The sequence below is a fragment of the Garra rufa genome, chromosome 2, assembly GCF_049309525.1.
Source record: "Garra rufa chromosome 2, GarRuf1.0, whole genome shotgun sequence".
In the NCBI taxonomy this organism is placed as follows: domain Eukaryota; kingdom Metazoa; phylum Chordata; class Actinopteri; order Cypriniformes; family Cyprinidae; genus Garra; species Garra rufa.
The window spans coordinates 72,629,748-72,649,831 of NC_133362.1; the positions used below are offsets into that span (position 1 = coordinate 72,629,748).

Here is a 20,084-nt window from a genome sequence, read left to right on the forward strand (position 1 = left end):
AAATGCGTGGCGTGAGTATTTTTGGATTTTTTTTTTTACCCGGACAAGGCTTCCGCTGACCAGTTCCCATATGGTCTAGCGGTCAGGATTCCTGGTTTTCACCCAGGCGGCCCGGGTTCGACTCCCGGTATGGGAAGGCGGGCTCCTCTTTGCTACCGGTCAGGATTCCTGGTTTTCACCCAGGCGGCCTGGGTTCGACTCCCGGTATGGGAAGGCGGGCTCCTCTTTGCTACCGGTCAGGAGATAACGGTTACAATGCAAGACCACGCTTGTTTTTTCGAATGCGTGGCGTGAGTATTTTTGGAATCTTTTTTTTTACCCGGACAAGGCTTCCGCTGACCAGTTCCCACGAAATGAAATCCAAACTAGCCAATAATCAGCAACTTACCCGGTTAAAACCGCGTCTCAGTTTCATTGTTAATCTCGTGATTTTTTCATTTCTGTACCTTGACAGACGGGCGATAGGCTGTTTTTCCTTGAGATAACGGTCACAATGCAAGACCACACTTGTTTTTTCGAATGCGTGGCGTGAGTATTTTTGGAATCTTTTTTTTTACCCGGACAAGGCTTCCACTGACCAGTTCCCATATGGTCTACCGCCAGGATTCCTGGTTTTCACCTAGGTGGCCCGGGTTCGACTCCCGGTATTGGAAGGTGGGCTCCTCTGTGCTTCCCTCTACGAAAAAGGGCCACACGTCTTCCTGCGTCGAAAGCCGTTTTTTGGCCAGCAGTCGAGCTGCAGAAACCTAATAGGCCGAGGTTGTGACCCCACAGGCCGAGGTTGTGACCCCACAGACCTGCGCCTTCGATAGCTCAGCTGGTAGAGCGGAGGACTGTAGGAGGAGCGTTGGCAATCCTTAGGTCGCTGGTTCGACTCCGGCTCGAAGGAGGTTGTTTTTCACGTGCCCACCTTTTTTGGGGGGGCCGGCCTTCTGAAAGCGGCCAACAGAGCTTGATTTCACAGTCCGCCATTGGGGGGGAGGGGGGGCAAAAGAGCTTTCCCTGACCGGGAATCGAACCCGGGCCGCGGCGGTGAGAGCGCCGAATCCTAACCACTAGACCACCAGGGAAGAGCCAATCTAATGCTGGCCTGCTAATAACATGAGAACAAGCAGACAGCAATACAGGCTTCTGTCACGTCGAAAACCAACGAGTCGGGCTGCAAGCACGAGGATCCCCAGGCGGTGGGCCAGTGGCGCAATGGATAACGCGTCTGACTACGGATCAGAAGATTCTAGGTTCGACTCCTGGCTGGCTCGCTCTCTGATTTTTGCGTAATGCAGTTTGGTTTTGATGTCACAGGCTTGCCGAATTGTTGCCCTATTCCTACGTGCCACCCGAGCTTTGAGAAAAAGTTGGACACGAAATGAAATCCGAACTAGCCAATAATCAGCAACTCACCCGGTTAAAACCGCGTCTCAGTTTCATTGTTAATCTCATGATTTTTTCATTTCTGTACCTTGACAGACCGGCGATAGGTATTATGACTATTGCAGAATTGCAACAAATAGAAACAACCCAATAACGCCACAGATCAAGGTTTTAACAATCCTCGAATGGCAGCTCCTTATGAATGCAATAAATATTTTAATGAGGCAAAGGATTTCAATCTGCAATAGCATGACATGGTTACATGAAAACATTATCTGCAACTTGAAAGTAATGTCCATTTACCTGTAGCTGTTGTTTGTCACTTAAATCTCTGCCTTAATTTGCCTGACTTTGCAAAGAATACCTGGGGCCGTATGTATAAAACTTCTAAGAAATGGTCTTAAGAGTAGTCTTAAACGTTGACTTAACTGTCAAAAAATTCTTAGTAAGAAGTAGGACTTTTTTAAGAGTAGGAGACTTTTATAAAGCATCTAAAAGCAACTTTCAGTAAAGTTTGAGACTGATTCTTAAGTTCTGACTTAAGTGTTGTAAATTAAGGACTACAATGATTGAAACACAATATGGCCTCTGAATCAGCCAATAGTGAGCCTGCTCATGTGAGTCACAGCAGCACAACACCAATTATTTGATGGAACTACAATACAAACATTTAATTAAGACACTATTTCATATTTCAGTGTATTTAAACAAATTCTTTGCATTGTGGAAAATTATCACAAATTATTATTAATTCTTTGAAATCCATGTCTCCTCATTTACAGTTGGAGCAATGATGTGAACAGCTCCAAGAACTCAAAGAAAGCCCACAAACTTAAACGTTTCTTGTTTAGCAGCATGGTTTGACGGTCAGTTGGAAAGTCAATAAACTGCCTTTAAGTTGTGGCCAAGAGAGAGAAAAAAGTGTTACTGATTTTGTAAGCATATTGCATATTTGCTTGGAGTCAATTGTTTTACTTTTATTTTTTTGATAATAATGCAGTAAAATGTGTCAGTTTTTTGGCATTGCTGTCCTACTAAGAAATTATAAACACATGCAAAAAACAAGAGAGGACCAACACAAAATTAATAACGGATTATGTTGTATTCAATGTCAGTGTTGACAGTTTAGTGATTTTGTCACTAGATTTGTTGACCTCCTTCCCCCTTTTGAGACTTTGAGACTAAACCTTATTCAGATTACAACACTCTCCCACTGATATATTTATATTATATAGATCAGTGAACTCACCATTATGTCCTCATCCTCATCAGCTACATTGTGTGACTGTTTTAACTACTTTCAATTGAAAGCAGCAACATTGATCAGTGTTTCTTTCATATTTTGATGGTTTAAGTGAAATGTGAGGTCATTAAAACCCTCCACACATCACTTTTGGTCACTGATGTGTTTGGTGAGGTTAGTGTCACAATATTTAAGACCCTGCTTACTGTGTCATCACCAGTGCTTTGCCGCATTTTTACAATCTTTCAAATTTTCCAGTGAAAATAAATAAACAAACAAACATATTATTGCAGCTAGAGCATTGATTTGTAGAGTGGATTAAGTTATTATGCTTATTACTTGGTCAATTACAAAAATAAATACATTAAAGAATGCTTGATGGTCACGATTGTATCATTTTATCAACTCCATATCATCATATAACTCCAATATGTCATATGTGTATTGTAAAGTGTGTGTTTCCTCCTTTTTGCTGCCATTGTGTTACTCCTAACTAGGTTAGGAGACCTCTCCAACACTCTTAAATAATTTAGCAGCTGAGACCTAGTCCTAACACTTAAGAACTTTTATTAATCACTCTTTATCTTAAGTCCAGAAATAAGAGTAAAATTACATCAGTCTTAGACTTTTGAAACACTTAAGACTAAAATTTGACTCTGAGAAGCTTTATACACACAGTCCCTCTTCTTGAATAATAAACTCATAGGCACTGTAACTTGAAACAAGGGCTAAGAGGTAGTTTTGTCCATAATGTTGCACTGGCTGTTGTAGTGCTTTTTTCAGTGCCAACCAGGGCCCGTATCCCTAAAGAATTTTTGTGCAAAAAGTGGCTCCTAGCGGCCAAATAAGAAAATTCTCAGAGCCATTACGTTTTCTTAGAATTTCCCCTAAAAGTGACACAAAAATCCCAGTTAACATAAAAGCTATTCCTCAAGATTCCTAGCGCTTAAAAGAGCTCCTAAGGCGAGATCTGCTAAGAGCAGGGAAGAGGACTTTTAGTGGCTTAGGAGTTCCCCTAAGCAGCTGCGCACAATGGCCATTTTCTGTGTTTGTAGGATATTTGTTGACAAGCCTTCATAAATAGACCAGCCAGCAATCACAGACATCGATAAAAGCTGATCCGTGTTACCCTCGTTAAGACCACACTGAGTTGTAACGTTGCAATTTCTACTTCATTAAAGACAGCCCATCTTGTTTTCAATGGGGTCCATATGGGAGTGAAAATACAAAATATGCCAGCTAGGATATTAATATGAGCAAATAAGACATGAATCATTAATTGAACAGGGTGTGATGAGCTTAAGTTTTCACATATTTTAGATTCTAATGTTAGGCTATAACCCCTACAGCTTACTATTCATTTTCCAGATATTTTCTTGAATGTGAAATATTATTTACAATTACAGTCTGCATAAAATTAGAGTGTATAATTATGTTTATTGATTTGAGGGAACATCCTTTGCTCATTATCACCAAAAGTTCATTTTCATCAAACTTGTAGGATCAACCAATCACAGCTTTTGAAATGATGACTCATACCTAGCAATGGGGTCAACCACACCTCCTCACTAAGATAGGATTTTCCATCCATTCCTTGCTCAGAGTTCACTGAAAATGTTCTGGAATCACTTCTAAGCTAAAACTCCTGGCAAGGAATTTTTAGGTTAATTTAGGAGCTCTCTGAGAGGATTCTCAGAATCTTTAGGGATACGGGCCCAGGTGATATCTTCAATAAACTTTACTTCAGCTTTACTTTTGCTTTCAGATGTTAATCTTCATTTGAAAAACTGCAATGTTGTTTACTGCTTTTTCTTTCTTTCTGAAGTTTCAAGAAAGTATAGTTTACTAATGAAGACTATATAAGACTATATTTTGGTAAATCATTTCATTTAAAGACAGTGTTTTTTATTTTACTTTTTACTGGTAATATTATTTTTATAAGACGAAGGAGTAAGTGAATGAGGTTTAATGATAAAAAACCATGCAAAACACAACGGAAAACAAAATACACTGAACCGAGCAAAACAAAGGAAAACTTAGGAAATATGGGGACAACATCAAAACACAACAACACCAGACAAGGAAACAATGCAAACAAACCAACTTAAAAGGTGTCGACTAATCACGTGGACAGGTGTGGCAAATTATCTAATTAGAGGGAGGAAGTACCAAATATGGTCAGGGAGGAACCAAATCAGCCAAAACAACAGGGGAAACAAAGGGAGAAACCAAAACATATTAACAAGGGGGGAAAGACACTAAGAAGACACAAAAACCTCCATAAATCCTGACATATTGTAAAACATTGTAAAAATGTTATTTAATAAACACAATGAAACTGAAACTTTTTTCTTATCTCTTTTTAAACATAACATCAATTTTAGAGTAATTGAACTTAATTAACTAAATAGATTAACATAAATTCATGAATGTTACGTTGATTGACCGAAACAAAATTGTGACTAAATTACCTTTATATAATTACCTTAAATTCACTGAAATAAAAATTCTTTCTTAAAGGCAACTTTACTCAGTTACATGAAACCTGTTGACATAAAAAAGTTAAGTAATGCCAACATATCATTTTTTTGAGTGTGTAACCGGGTGGAAAGGGGAAAAAACACGCACGGCAACAGATTAATTTGTAAAGGGGTTTTATCTGACTGCTGTTTTGTATTTGAAAATGGTTACAGCGGTCGGTGGGAACACCCCTGGGCACAAAGAATGATAATAATAAATGAGACAATAGCCGGAGAAAAAAACAAAGTTACCAATGTCAAATAAAGTTATTCTATAAGAAGTAAAATTTACAGAATAATCACAAATAACAATGCCTCGCTACTCCTATTCAGATGTGACAAAATGTAATTTCAGACAGTGATTTCTATTGAATAAACAGTTAGAAAAACAGTATGAGACCCTCACTCCCTAATAAACTTCTCTGGAGTGAGCACTCTAAAGAAAAGTTATCTGCACTCTTAATCGGGTCGTATAGATAAAGTATCAAAACAAAACGCTCGGTTGTGGTTTCACCAGAATACTACATTCCTATACAAAAACGGTCCAAAACAAGATGATTACACAGTAAAGAATACGGTAGTGCTATGGTATTGAGAAGAGATTAATGAAACACATTAATAAAGTCATCTCAATTCTGCTGTCACAATTTCACATAAACACAAGTTTAACAGAAATTATAGCATTTGTACACTTCCGGAAGTAATACATAAAAAGAAATATCAAACTTACACTGGGAATTTCCACTATCACCCGACACGAGGTTTATGCAGATTAGCCCCAATCCAACCTCATCTAAAAATTACAAGTCAACATTACACACAAATGTGTCACGAATTCTCATGGACATCAAAGAAAAGTTTAGCAGTAATATTTACCCAGACAGATAGCCTTATTTCAGAATTAATCTCCCCGATGCTGACACGATTACCTGGCACTCGGCATGCGTCATAGAATTATCACCAAAAGTGGCTGTTCTAGTCACCTGCACGCCTATAGGAATTTTCCGCAAGCATAGATTATTGAAACCTATTAGACCAGTAGCATCGCGTTCAAAAATGACCAACGAGTTTCTATATTTGTCCTATTTAAAACTTGACTCTTCTGTAGTTATATCGTGTACTAAGACCAGCGGAAATGTAAAGCTGCGGTTTTCTAGGCTGATAAGATTAGGAACTACACTCCCATTCTGGTCTAATAGTCAAGGAAGTTTGCTGCCGTAATATGGACGCAGCAGGCGCAGTAATATCACGGAGCACCTGAAATTAGTCCCCAGTTAGGTAAGCATTTGCACATGTGCTGCGTGGTATTACTGCTCCTGCTTCAGCCTTATTACAGCAGCAAACTTCCTTGACTATTACGCCAGAATGGAAGTGTAGTTCCTAATCTTATCGGCCTAGAAAATTGCAGCTTTACAAAATGTAAAGCTGCAATTTTCTAGGCCGATAAGATTAGTACACGATAAGATTAGTACACGCTGGTATTACTACACGATATAACTACAGAAGAGTCAAGTTTTAAATAGGACAAATACTGAAACTCGTAGGTCATTTTTTAACACGATGCTATTGGTCTAATAGGATTCAATGATTTATGCTAATCTATGCTAAAAGTGATATCGCCAGAACAGGAGAACGGTTGAATGGATTTCAAAACGGTAAAACTCAAATTATTTACTCAGGGGGAGTTGGAGAATGAGCCTATTTCCAAAAAAAAAAAAAAAGTGGAGTGTTCCTTCAAGATGCATCAAAAGTAACAGTAAAAGGCATTTATAATGTTAAATTAATAATGTGGACTCCACAAAAATATACAACACAACTGTTTTCAACTTAACTATAACAACTATCACAAGAATAAATAACATTTTCATTTAATTTCATTCAAATTACATTTCATAATTTGATCATTTGTTCTCATTGTGGTGTGAAAATTTAATTGAAATATTTCAAATTTCACTGGTATCTTAAATTTGGTGTCATCATAGCCATATAGAGTTGCATGGGTTAAACACAATGAAAAACAATAACTATTTTAATTTATTTTGTTAATACTTTTTTGTGGTGGGGCAAGTAAAAATTGTAACAACTCAAAACTCTTAGCGTTAAGCCCTGCAAATACTTTAACATCTATAAAATCACATACACTAAAATGTTATTAAAGGACCAGAAGTAAAAACTATGACTACCAGATTGCTGCAAAAAACACAAGCTTTGAGTAATCAGTCATCTTAGAAAAGTAAAACAAGACTCACCAGCAAACACAATCACACAGGTACAACACTAGACAGACCATAACCAACACTGGGTTATTTATTCTAAAGATAATCACATGACAATAAAAGGAAGAAGACAAGGTTTACCAAAAAAAAAAAAAAAAAAAAAAAAAAAACAGGGCATAATACAGTCCAATGAAACATGAAATAGACACAATGACCTCTAGTGGTCATCTAGAGGGTATTCCAGGGGATATTAATTCATTATTACCTTTTCAGTTTCGATAAATTGGCAAACATATGCCAACCTATTCAGTTCACTCAATATCTTCTTTTATTAACAGTGAAAAGTTTAGGTAATAAATACAAGACACAATAAACTGTTTATTAGAAACTTTAACTAGAAGTACATCTATTAGAAAAAAAAAACATGTTGTATTAGTGTTATGATTTTAGTGAAGTAAAATGTTTTGAAAACAAAATACCTTTAATACACCTGCAGGAAAATGAAGATCAGGAGACTCTTGTTTGAGCTGGTCCTGTGTGTCGCTGCGGTCATCCAGACTGACTAAAACACTCAATCACTGGAGTTTTATTCAGATTTCAGGAGGCCGTTCTTACAGATGAAGACAAAGCTCTCAGATCACAAGCTTAAACACAGTATTCAAAGGATGTGATCAGTTCTATACTATACTCTAACTATAGCACTCATGATCACAGAGATCAGGGAAAGACACATTCACACACAACTCAAGTGTTCATTAGCATTAACAATGACAACAATTAAAGAAATGAGGCAGAAACATCAAGAGCACCTCAGATAAAAGATGACAGTCTCACTTTACATTTGTATTCACACACACCTAAAGAAAAAGAGATTAATTTACAACTGAACATTTCTGCTAAATTTCCTAAGCAATAATTTTATTTCAACCAATATAATTGTGTCTTTTGCAGTAAGGATTGTCACACCTATGGACTGTCCTTGTGTGTGTTTTTTTTTTTTTTTTTTTTTTTTTTTTACAATGTGCTCCTTGTCCTTGTTTGTCTTTATTTGGTTTTCCTGTCACTGTTTCCATTGTCTGGATAAGAACGATAAATGGCATTTACATTTTAAAATGAACATATTTAGCTTCAGGAGTGTGTGAATATGAATGTGAAATGATGGTAAGTGTCACATTTTGTCTTTATTGGCTGTTGATGTTTCTGCCTCATTTCTTTAATTGGTGTCTTTGTTTCTGATCAATATCTGAGTTAAATATGAATGCAGAGGCTGAAGGAGAGACTTTCCCTGATCTCTGTGATAATGAGTCTATAGTTCTGCTGATTGGATTAGAGTCGCTGAAAATCTGAGCAAATTCCTGTAACTGCTTACATCCTTTGCATATTTTTTCTTCTAATGACGATCCTGAAATCTGAATAAAACTCCAGTGATTGAGTGTTTTAGTCAGTCTGGATGACCGCAGCGACACACAGTAACATCTCAATCAAGAGTCTCCTGATCTTCTCTTCTGAGTTTACTACAGGTCTAACTGGATGTCGCAGGCATTTTGGTTTCAAAACTTGTAACTTCACTAAAATCATAACTCTAATATGACATAATTATACTTTTTAATGAATGCACTTCTAGAGATTGAGTTTCTAGCAAAGCAGGTATTGTATCTTGTATTTATTAACTGAACTGTTCACTGTTAGAAAGGGAAAATGAGGAGTAACAACTGAATATGTTTGCAAATTTTGCCAATTAAGGAAACTAAAAAGGTAATAATCAATTAACCATTTTCCTTTACGCTGCAAAAAAAAGTATTTAAAAACAAAATTGCTTACATAAAAGAACATTACCACTGAAAATAAAAAAAGATCAAATACAGACCATATTATTTCCATCCAATCCTTACAGAAGATTTCTTCATTTTCAGTGTGGATCTGCTATTAATGACTTTAATTTGTTTGTAAATGCATTTCCAAAACTGAAATCTTAATATGTAACTTAATAATATTATAATCATATTTTAGCACGGATTATATACCAATTTTTTTTTTAAAAAGTAATAATATTCTGGGGAAATGTAAGTCATATTTCATTAATAAATACATTTCTCTAGTGGTAAATAGAAACTGACACAAATATATTTTTGTGTCCTCATATGCCTGACAGTGTTTCAGTAACTTTCCAAAAGAGAAATAAATAAATGAATACACAAACAAACAAACAAAATTTTGAGATTGATTACAATAGTCAAAAGAGTGATAGATTAAATTTGCCATCACACCCTCTTTGTTACAGTTACACAGCAGCATTGACTAGTTTAATGTGAATTTAATGGCAAGGTATATCAACATAAAACAGTCTTATAAATGTACATACAATAGAGAATAATATTAATAGATTAACGATATTAATAACTTCAGAAAAGCATCATCATATGGGTACGAAATTCTATTCTATATACAACATTTCTATGATATATTTGTGATTCTAGAGAGAAGGGCACCAGTAGGACTTTTATTTTGCTCTGGTGATGTGACGTCATAAAGCTGCGCCGCGCTCCTCATCTGTTGTGATTCGCCTGAAGAAAGGTTTGTGGTTTTAAAGTTTTTAAACCAATGGACATTGTTGCATCAATAAAGCGTTTTCACAATCTATGGAAAATAAATGTTATGTTTATTCAGTGTTACTTAAAGCGTTAGCCTTTAGTAACAGAGAACGTGCGTCTCATTTCTCTCTCTATATCATGAATCAATCGTGTGATGATAAGAAGTGATGAGAGAAACTGAGAAGCCGAATCATTTGAATCAAATCATTTGTGAAATGATTCAGTGATTCGAATCAGCGGCACGCGGACTACAAACGACAACAACAAACACAAACGATGTACAAATAATTGAATACCAAATATAAATCAAAATAGTCTATCTGAATATCACTGTGTATTTTGTATATATTTTATACATTTAATATATAAGTCTATTAACTAAGTCTATTGAAGTCTATTTAACTACAGTGTTTCCCCTAGGTTTCCAGCTTTGGGGTTACTTTTTCCCCCCAGTACTTTACCCTACTTTGTGAAATAACGAAAACATTTTATTTCAATGAAAATATAACTCAAAAACTCTCTACTTTAACATTTTGATCAATTAGGGCTCTACAATCTTTTGCTTTTTTTTTTAATAGAAATTCTTGTGTTTTAATTTTTCTCATAATCATAAACAAACAGAGGTTTACTATTAAAATCAATAAATAATAATAATTTACCGTTTAAATAATAATTGTAGTAATTTTTTCTACAATTAAGTGGTAACCCAGCTAACAATTTTTGGTTCCCAGAAAGTTCCCAAGAACGTTCCCTATTGGTTAGCCAGGAAAGTTTTCTTTACATAACTAGAACGTTCCCTTTAGGTTAGGGGAACGTTCTTATGACGTTGTGGGAACCATCAGGGAACCTTCTAGGAACATAAATAGAACGTTTCCTATTGGTAAGCCAGGAAAGTTTTCTTTAGCCAGGTTAGTTTTCGTTCCCGGAACGTTCCCCTTACCTAGAGGGAATGTTCTAGTTACGTAAAGAAAACTTTCCTGGCCAACCAATAGGGAACGTTCTATTTATGTTCCTAGAAGGTTCCCAGAACGTTCTCCTAAACTCTTCACTCCAGTTCCGCTTCTGTACGTCAGCATTCCTGTGTCCCGGAGTAAGCGGCATGGAAGGCGGACGGATGTGAATCTCAATAATCACTACTACACACCATGTCTTGTTTTAAACTATTGTTTAATCATTACAGATAATCAGAGCACATTTAACCATCATAAGGAGCATTAAATGAGACTGAATTATGCTATACTATGTTAGATTTTGTTAATGTAAGATGTACAAGTACCATACCATAAAACGACCCAGATTTAGTTTATTAAAGCACCAAAAAACATGACTTCAACAAAATATTATTTTTTAAAATGTGTATTTATTTATTTTTTTACAGACATTAAAAACGATTAACATTTATTTGACTTTATCTAGGATAACATCACATTCGTTTCTTACCGCTGAATTAACGATGATGTGCTTCCCTCTTCTGGTCACTAAACGAAAAGTCTTGGTTAACATTATGTTTTCTTCAGTAAGACGTGTCAAATCTCCCTAAAATAACAATATTTACTGTATATATATTAGTTAAAAGTAATTATTCCTAAAAGAGATTAATCAACAAACGTTAGTCAGTCAGTTAAACGAAATGACCGTTATTTTTTAAATTACGCGAGCGCGCCGCTTTATGTTGACGACAGGAGAAAGCGCATGATGAAGTAAAGAAAGTTTATAATATGATTTTCAGACACTTAACCTTGGCTTAATTTAACTATAAAATCAAAATTATATTATCATTATAATGCGGGTTAAACACTTTGATGTCATTTATTATTTCGGACATAAGGTTCTAGTTTGATTATAATGAAAAAAATACATTTTAAAATGAGAAAAAATCTAAGTCATCTGCAAAGTTTTAATATTTTTAAATGGTAATGACGTTCTGGGAACGTTCTCTCTAGGTTATTCAATAAAAACTAAAAATAACCTGTAGGGAAAGTTCTTTATAGTTTATTAAAAAAAAAAACTACATTATACTGTACAAAAGTAATACAAGGCTAATATTGTTCTGTTACATGTTACACCGTACTTTTATTTTGACAGGTTGCCGTGAAGTTTCTGTATCTGTGTCCAAATTCAGGGTCTGCATCCTCCTTAGGATCCTTCCTACCAGGTTGAAGGAGGAGGGGTCCTCCGAAGACCGCAAAACCTGGAAGTAGGAGTCTGTGAATTTGGACAGCCTACCCTTCTTTCAGTTCCCTCTCTTCCCCGTTGCTCATATCGTGTCGCCTAGCAACCGTGACAGCGCTAAGCAAGAAGTAAGGTTATCTGTACTGCACAAAACAAAAGAGCTGCTCTATCGTCCCTAAAAGCGTTAAAAACAGCTTCAATCACTAACAAGAATTAGCTGTGTGTAAGGGGATATTCACACAGGCAGTAAGAAAGAAGCCAGTTTACGAAAGTGACATACAAATGTAAAAAAAAAATAAGCTTAACGCTAAAACCAAAGGCCTAACTAGACAACCGCTATAACAAAAAAACACCAAGAAACGCCAGTTTTTTTAAAACTTACATCACTACTACCGTTCGATTTGTTCGCTATTATTTGAAAATTCTGGAAGCGCTCTGCCGAAAGGAATTATGGGATTGGTAGGACAGGAAAGGATCCACCAGACCCATCCTTCAAATTCGGGAAAAAGGAGGACGTATTTGTGGGCCGCATTTGAAGGATCCCATGAATTTGGACAGCCTTCGTCGCGGCGCTGTGACGTAACATCCTTCAAATGAATCCTCCGAAGGATGTAGACCCTGAATTTGGACACAGCCAGCGTGTACCAAGTGTGCCGTAGGTGTCCTGAAAAGTGAAGCCAAAAGTTTTCGATCGCCCCCTGGTGGCTGGCTGCAGTACAGGTCATAAACCCCGCCCTCTCCATGTAATCTAATGGGACGTAAGCCAAAATAAATAATCGAATTACACTTCAAATATTTTTTTTCCAAAGATGGTTTCCATCGTTTTTCTAATAATTTATTTTTTAAGTTGTTATTTGATGCTATGAAAATGGGGTTTGGTGTCTCATAATCATAAACAAACAGAGGTTTACTATTAAAATCAAACAAAACCAAAGGCCTAACTTTGGGTTTGGGTTTGTGGGAGTTAAGGCGGGGCTTTGATAGCGCGACTCCGCCTCACGACACTACTGCGCATGCTCTGGCTTCAAACGAATCTCTACTGCGCATGCTCTGGCTCCAAAAGATGTCATTTCCCCCAAGATGGTAGCGGCCATATTGAGTTGTTTTGGCTTCACTTTTCTATATGGAATGAAGCGGAGATGCGTTGTCCATCTTTATTACAGTCTATCGTGTGTACAGTATGATATGATGCTAGTTCTCTCAAATGAAACGGTAAAAGTGACATTCACAAGAGCTTTGGAGATTGAGTTTATCTGTTCATGTGAGATGCAATGGCCAAAAAAAGTAAAAAAAAAAAAGTAAAAAAAAAATAATTTACGTGGCATTTCGCACTATAGTAGATTTGCTTTTTATGAATGGAGTCCGCGATCCAGTCCGTGGTTTGTTTTTTTCGCGGAGGAGACATTGTAAAAGCGTGACCATGTAGAGACAGAAATGACATGTTTTCGTGTAAATAAGATAAATAACATAAGGCTATTTCGTTTGTTTGATAAAAGAACAATGTATAGACCTGTTCCATAGGAAAGATAACCTAAAATGACTTTTATTGTGCCCTGGCACTTTGTCGAAAATAAAATGAACTTGACGTTCAAGGGGGCGGGGTGTGTCATTGGGGGGCGGGGCGGGGCGCCCCCCTAAGATAATTGTAGGGGACGCCCCCCTAAGATAATTGTAGGGGAAACACTGAACTACTCTCTGACTGTCTTACTAGTGCACTGACTACTGAACTAGGAGCTGATTGAAAAGCACCCAGAGATTGTGTTTGCATTGATTTTTCTTTCTATTAATTATTCTCATCTGAAACAGGAAAAAGTGTTCAAACACACAGAAAAACTCCTGGAGAATCAACAGAGATCCATGTGACACACTATTATAAAGATGGCGTTTATTAAAAAGGCGAGTGAAGACATGAGGATTGAAGAAACATTCATCAAACATGAAGATACTGAGGAACAAACAAAGATGGTGTTTATCAAAGAGGAGAGTGAAGACATGAAGATTGAAGAAGTATTCATAGAGAAACATGAAGATACTGAGGAACAAACAGGTTGGTTTTTATTCTCAAACCTGAAGTCACTACAAAAATGAATGATATTTATGAATGTCACACGAGTGTAGAAATGTTTTGAGATCAAGTGTTGAGATCAAATACTAATGCTGCCTTCAAGTGCAACTGAGAAGATCTTGCTTTCACATTGGCCATTTGTTATTATGACATCGTGCATTTAAGTTGTAACAATAATATGGAATTAACCTAAACCAAAATTATATTTTTTTCTGTTACATTAAACCTAGTATCTGCTTCTAATATTAAAACCATTGATTTATAGCACTTTTGGCTACTTACGCAAAAGTACTAACAAAGCAAACCTTGAAATGTTAGTAATCACATTTGGCTACTGCATGCTGTCTACATTTGTTAATTTAAAGTATTTGGTAAGCAAATAAACAAGTAAACACTTAGGCTACGTCTAAATTAATCTGGATACAATTGAAAACAGCCTTCTAGTGTTAAAATATTCTCTATCCACACTAGCATTTTCTAAAAGTTTCTCATCCACACTGAAATGTCAGAAAGCGTTAAATTCACTTATTCAAATGGAACAGATTACACTTTTTCATGCATATCTTCTAGTAAGATCATTTCATTTACCTTCTTTTTTTTAGAACAAGACAACGTTAGCCTGGAAAAATCCAGACCCTAATCTATTAAGATTAAGGGTCTGGGATCGAGCAATGAAAACTGCCTAATTCGAGGGGCGGCACCAAGCGTGCATTTGAAACTCTAACTGCACGCAATTGGATAATGCCACGACCAATCACAACAATACACGCTTAGCTACCAGCAGAGCTAAATGATGTTTCATTAACAAAGTTCGGGAGAAGGTGTCAGATGCTTAGCGTAAACATCACAAGTCAATCAGCGCCATAGGTTTAAATACAGCTGACTCACCTCAATTCACTCGATGGTTTATCAGTAACCCTCCAGCACCCCATCTCATCACTCCGAGTTCTCGCTACTCCTATTGGAGGGTAACGTACTCTGGGTTCGGGCCACTCCCGAGCTCGGAGCCCTTCACCGGACAGCACGCCAAACATGCACTACTATTCTCCGGCTAATTATATGTAAACGTGAACTCGTGAACTGATAGATTGAACTCTTGCCGTATCCAGTCGGCAAAACAGCAAAATGTCCTTCTTGCAAAGGAACGATTCGAGTTTTCGGTTTTCTGTTCCTCTTTTATATGGGAAGCCAAGTCTAACTCGTTCATTGTAGCGGCCAAAGCCGTTTCAAACAACTTGTGGTTCATCTGTAGCGACAGCGATCTTTCAAAGTTTACTACATGATTCGGACGTTGCAGTGCTGTCATCATCAGCTTAGCTCGCCTCTGGCCCGCCTACATCAGATCAGTGTTGTTTTCGTCAACGTTGACGATGACGAAATCATTTCGTTGACACCACTTTTTGTCATGACGAAAACGAGACGATGACGACATAAAAATGGCTCGTTGATGACTAAAACATGACGAGACGTGTGTGAGTTTTCGTTGACGAGACGAGAATAGACGAAAATGTTAGTGGGTGGTCCGTCAGACATTTAAAATGCATGACATTTCTGCTTATTGTGCATTAGTGATGTCCGGTTCGCGAACGAATCGTTCAATTTAACCGGATCTTCTTAGTGACCCGGTTGAACCAGTACACCAAATCGAACTGAATCGTTTGAAACGGTTCGTGTCTCTAGTAAGCACTAATCCACAAATTACTTAAAGGTTTTTACTTTTTAACGTGCCTGACACTCCCTCTGATTCAAAATAAATCAATTTCCCGAGTTATTCAGTTACTCAAACAGTGTTTGAACGGCTGTGAAAAGAGAGCTGATGATGCGCATGAGCAGAGCAGCTGCCAGAGCGGTTGTCGTTCTCGAGTCATGAACCGGTTGCAGCGGTTGTCGGATCATCAGTACACTGAACGAGAATCGCTCTCTTTCGGATCACCAGTACACTGAACGAGAACCGGTTTCTTTCGGACGCGTCCGAGTTGAGAATCGATGAGCTGATACTGTGCGCATGCGTGTCATTTTTCAACCAGATGAAATGAAGCACGTTAGTCAAGTTGGTCTATTTTGTTAAACGTTTTGTTAAAAGTTTACTTAAGGATTCTGTTAGGTTATTGGCTAAAAGGGTTTTTATGATCTAGGTCAGGGAAGTGTCGTGGTACCATAATAAATGAGTTTGATTAAAAGAAAACATGTGATTTATGAATTAGCTGCACTGTAATAAAAGATAATGATGACATGCAAAAATTGTGTTTGTATTAAATAAACAATGTTTTAATGATACAATACACAACTATAATTTGAACCATGTTCAAACAAAAATTATTATAAAAGATTTTTATTTAACTTTTAAACGGTGGTATAATGCTAAAAATGAAGTAATCAAACTACTGCACAAGCAAACCAAGCGGCACGTTTCAGTCACTCTCTGTGTGAGTTCTCCAATCTCATTCTCGACTCAAGAAGCGGTTGCAGCGGTTGTCGGATCACCAGTACACTGAACGAGAACCGGTTTCTTTCGGACGCGTCCGATTCGAGAATCGATGAGCTGATACTGTGCGCATGCGTGACTCGTGCAGCTGCCAAACAAACAAACTCCTGCTATGACTGACTCCATCTCAAACCGAACTAGTTCTTTTTTTACCACTGTCTCTGTGCTAATGCTATGAGCGCGGTTAACTGAGGACTTTAATGAGGGGATCTGGTGAAACGTATGTTTATAACAAAGTCTTTATGGATTGTGCATGTGCAGTAAGCTGATAGTGTTTCTGATTAGAATTAATTTATCTTATAATTTATTAAATCAAGACTTGTAAAACTTACTCATATGATCACTGCATGTAACTGTATATGGGTGCGGGACGATAGTAATTACGTTAATGACGTCATTACGTCATAGCGTAAAAGAACTGGTGAACTGGTTTTTTGAACCGGTTCTTTGAAACGAACCGTCCGAAAGAACCGGTTCGCGGAAAAGAACCGAACTTCCCATCACTATTGTGCATGCCAATTAAAACCGGAAAATAGCTGCCGCTATGGCAAGCCGTTTTAGCATTAAATACTCTTTGCTATACTAGTATGGCAAGCCGCTTTAGCATTAGTGTGACACTACCCAACAGCAAAATGCTTACTGACCTACATTAATTTGTTAAAAGACTATTTTTCCCCTTTTTTTGACTAAAACTAGACTAAAACCTTTTTGACTTTTCGTCGACTAAAACTAGACTAAAACCTTTTTGACTTTTCGTCGACTAAAATTGGACTAAAACTATCACGTATAGAAGTGACTAAAATTTGACTAAAACTAATAACCATTTTAGTCCAAAAGACTAAGACTAAGACTAAATCTAAGATGGTTGTCAAAAACAACACTGCATCAGATACACCGATTTGATTGGTTCCCACAATTGCTTACGTATTGCAGTAACCTGCACCATTGCTCGATGCCAGAGTGTCTTGCAGAGACAATTCAAATTGTGCTCTCGCAAGACCTCTGGATTTCCAGGGTAAGACAACGTAGGACATACAGAAAAACAGTACAAAATAGGAGAAAAGAGCTGTAATATAAAGTATGTGTATATACATATATAGATAAGTATAAATAAAATATACAGCAAGTCTGACAATAAAACAAACACAAAATAAGCCAAAACAAAAGCATTAACATTGAAGTTAAATTCTGATGTAATTATGTGAGGTGTAAGATTGTAATGCATAAGATGTACACCTTGATATCTTGTAAATGTATAAAGTTAAAAAAGGGAATAAGTAGGAAGATTAGGAAAAAGGGAAAGAAGAAGGAACAAAATATATAAACTAAATAACCAGATAAAGAAAGGAAATGAAGAAAATAATTCAAATAATATCAATATAATCAAGTAAATAAATAGATGAACACTGTTCAGGAGGCATCAGAGTGGAGCAGTAGGTCATTCTTACACCAAGGTACTGTATTTTAAGATGTGAACGGTATAAACCAGTGGTTCTCAAACTGGGGCATGAAAAACAAAAGCTGAGCTTTGGCATTAATTTAATTCTAGCCCAACTTAAGGTTAAGGTGATGAGTTGGCTTAAGTGGTGTTTCCCATACATGGATAAATTTGTGACGACTTGCCACAATATCAAAACTGGCCGCCACAAATAGATTTTCCAAAAGGCTTTGGCTTTGTGAAACAGGCGTTAGTGTGGACCAGGCCTAAAAGATAGAATGGTAAATTACTTTTTGTGGAAAACTTAACACTTATTGGTTTGAACTACTGTTATATGTATCTACATGTTGTGATGTTAACTGCTTTGTGCCATTAAACTGGGGTTAACTTTTATCCCTTTGTTTTTCCAACTTAGACCTAACAGCGCTGAAAGAGGAGAGAGAAGTACTGAATGAAACTGAAGAGAAAGATCAGTTTGAGAATCTTCATAATTTCGTATCTGGAGAAAAATCTGTTTGTTCCTTAGAGTCTGAAAAGATTTCTAAACAAAAAACAGCTCAAAAGACAGGAACTATGAGTATTTTCACTTGCTGTCAGTGTGGAAAGAGTTTCAAACAACAAGGACACCTTAAAAGGCACATGAGAATTCACACTGAAGAGAAGCCTTACTCATGCCAACAGTGTGGAAAAAGTTTCACTGATAAAGGAAACCTTAACCAACACATGAGATTTCACACCGGAGAGAAGCCTTACACATGCAAACAGTGTGGAAAGAGTTTCACTGTAAAAGGAAACCTTAACATTCACATGAGAGTTCACACTGGAGAGAAGCCTTACACATGCAAACAGTGTGGAAACAGTTTCAGTCAAAAAGGAAGCCTTGACAACCACATGAAAATTCACAATAAAGAGAAGCCTAACAGATCCCCTTAGCATGGACAGTGTTTCAAACAAATTGTCTAGAACAGAGAGTTCCGGTCCTTGATTCTGATTGGCCACAATCAAAGCTGTTGTAAATTACTCTACGAAAATACACCTCTTTGTTTCTCGGGAACCACATTGTTGCAACTACAATTACAGTTAATGTCAAAAGTTTACATCCCACTTTCAGAATCTGCAAAAATGTTCCCTTGTCAAAACAATCCTAAAGAATTCCAATAAGAATCCTATACAGGGCTCTTACAATGATAGAAATTCTAATACACATTTTAGAGCACTGTGTTTTGTCCATGGTACACTTTACCGTGTCAACTAGCTATATTGTGTTTGGCTGAGCTTACTGCATAAACATGTAAGGAATGAAATGGACTATGGACAATGTGTTTGCTCTGTCTCCAATGTAAGAACTACACATTTGTATATCATGAATTGAAGGTAGGGCTCAGAGAAAGTGCACTGTTTTTTTGATTGAAGCAAAATGAAAGACACTGTTAGAATTTTAACATCAGTGTGCATGGATTTAATTTGCACACGTCAGTTACTTTCTCACTTCTACCACCAACATTGGCGGCTTTGTGGAAGGCTCAAGGTGGAAGGTAATAATCATATCTTGGATCCATTCCTCAAGGATTGTATTAGGAATGGTCTTAGAGGATTGTCTTACAGGACAAGGCCTAAATCTGCTGTATGATCATTTCTACAGGAGTTTAATGGGATCCAATTTCATCTTGAAATTTTCATCTTGAATTGACTATACACACACACACACACACACACACACCATTGTATTGCACTAATTTAACTTGCTCTGACACTTTGTAATTATTATTTGTCTAATACACTTGGTTTGTAAATGGTGGCTGTGTGTGAGTTTACTACGTTCATACATTCTTTCATAAAAAAAAAAGAAATCTCCCATTTCAAATGAATTTGGCGCTCTGTGGGGTATTGTTACAACTTAAACTCACCTAGTGAGTTTAGTGCAAAAATTTCATGTCTTTCTTTCAAAAGTTCACTCTTACGGGTAATAAACTGAACAAAAGGG

The 20,084-nt window shown here is 36.9% G+C and overlaps 1 protein-coding gene and 4 non-coding genes across 5 annotated transcripts; 4 read left to right on the forward strand and 1 right to left on the reverse strand.

The window, feature by feature from the left end:
- Positions 1-64: 64 nt before the first annotated feature.
- On the forward strand, positions 65-136 carry trnae-uuc (transfer RNA glutamic acid (anticodon UUC)). Its single transcript has one exon. It is a non-coding gene; the product is annotated as a tRNA-Glu (tRNA).
- Positions 137-802: 666 nt separating this feature from the next.
- On the forward strand, positions 803-889 carry trnay-gua (transfer RNA tyrosine (anticodon GUA)). Its single transcript is given in 2 exon segments — positions 803-839; positions 854-889. It is a non-coding gene; the product is annotated as a tRNA-Tyr (tRNA).
- Positions 890-998: 109 nt separating this feature from the next.
- trnae-cuc (transfer RNA glutamic acid (anticodon CUC)) lies at positions 999-1,070 on the reverse strand. The gene has a single exon. It is a non-coding gene; the product is annotated as a tRNA-Glu (tRNA).
- Positions 1,071-1,186: 116 nt separating this feature from the next.
- Positions 1,187-1,259, forward strand: trnar-acg (transfer RNA arginine (anticodon ACG)). The gene has a single exon. It is a non-coding gene; the product is annotated as a tRNA-Arg (tRNA).
- Positions 1,260-13,924: 12,665 nt separating this feature from the next.
- LOC141325729 (uncharacterized) lies at positions 13,925-19,842 on the forward strand. The gene is made up of 2 exons (XM_073834473.1): positions 13,925-14,159; positions 18,516-19,842. The coding sequence occupies exons 1-2, from the start codon at positions 13,991-13,993 to the stop codon at positions 19,031-19,033; spliced, it is 687 nt and encodes a 228-aa protein (XP_073690574.1). The 5' UTR covers positions 13,925-13,990; the 3' UTR covers positions 19,034-19,842.
- The last annotated feature ends 242 nt before the right edge of the window (positions 19,843-20,084 follow it).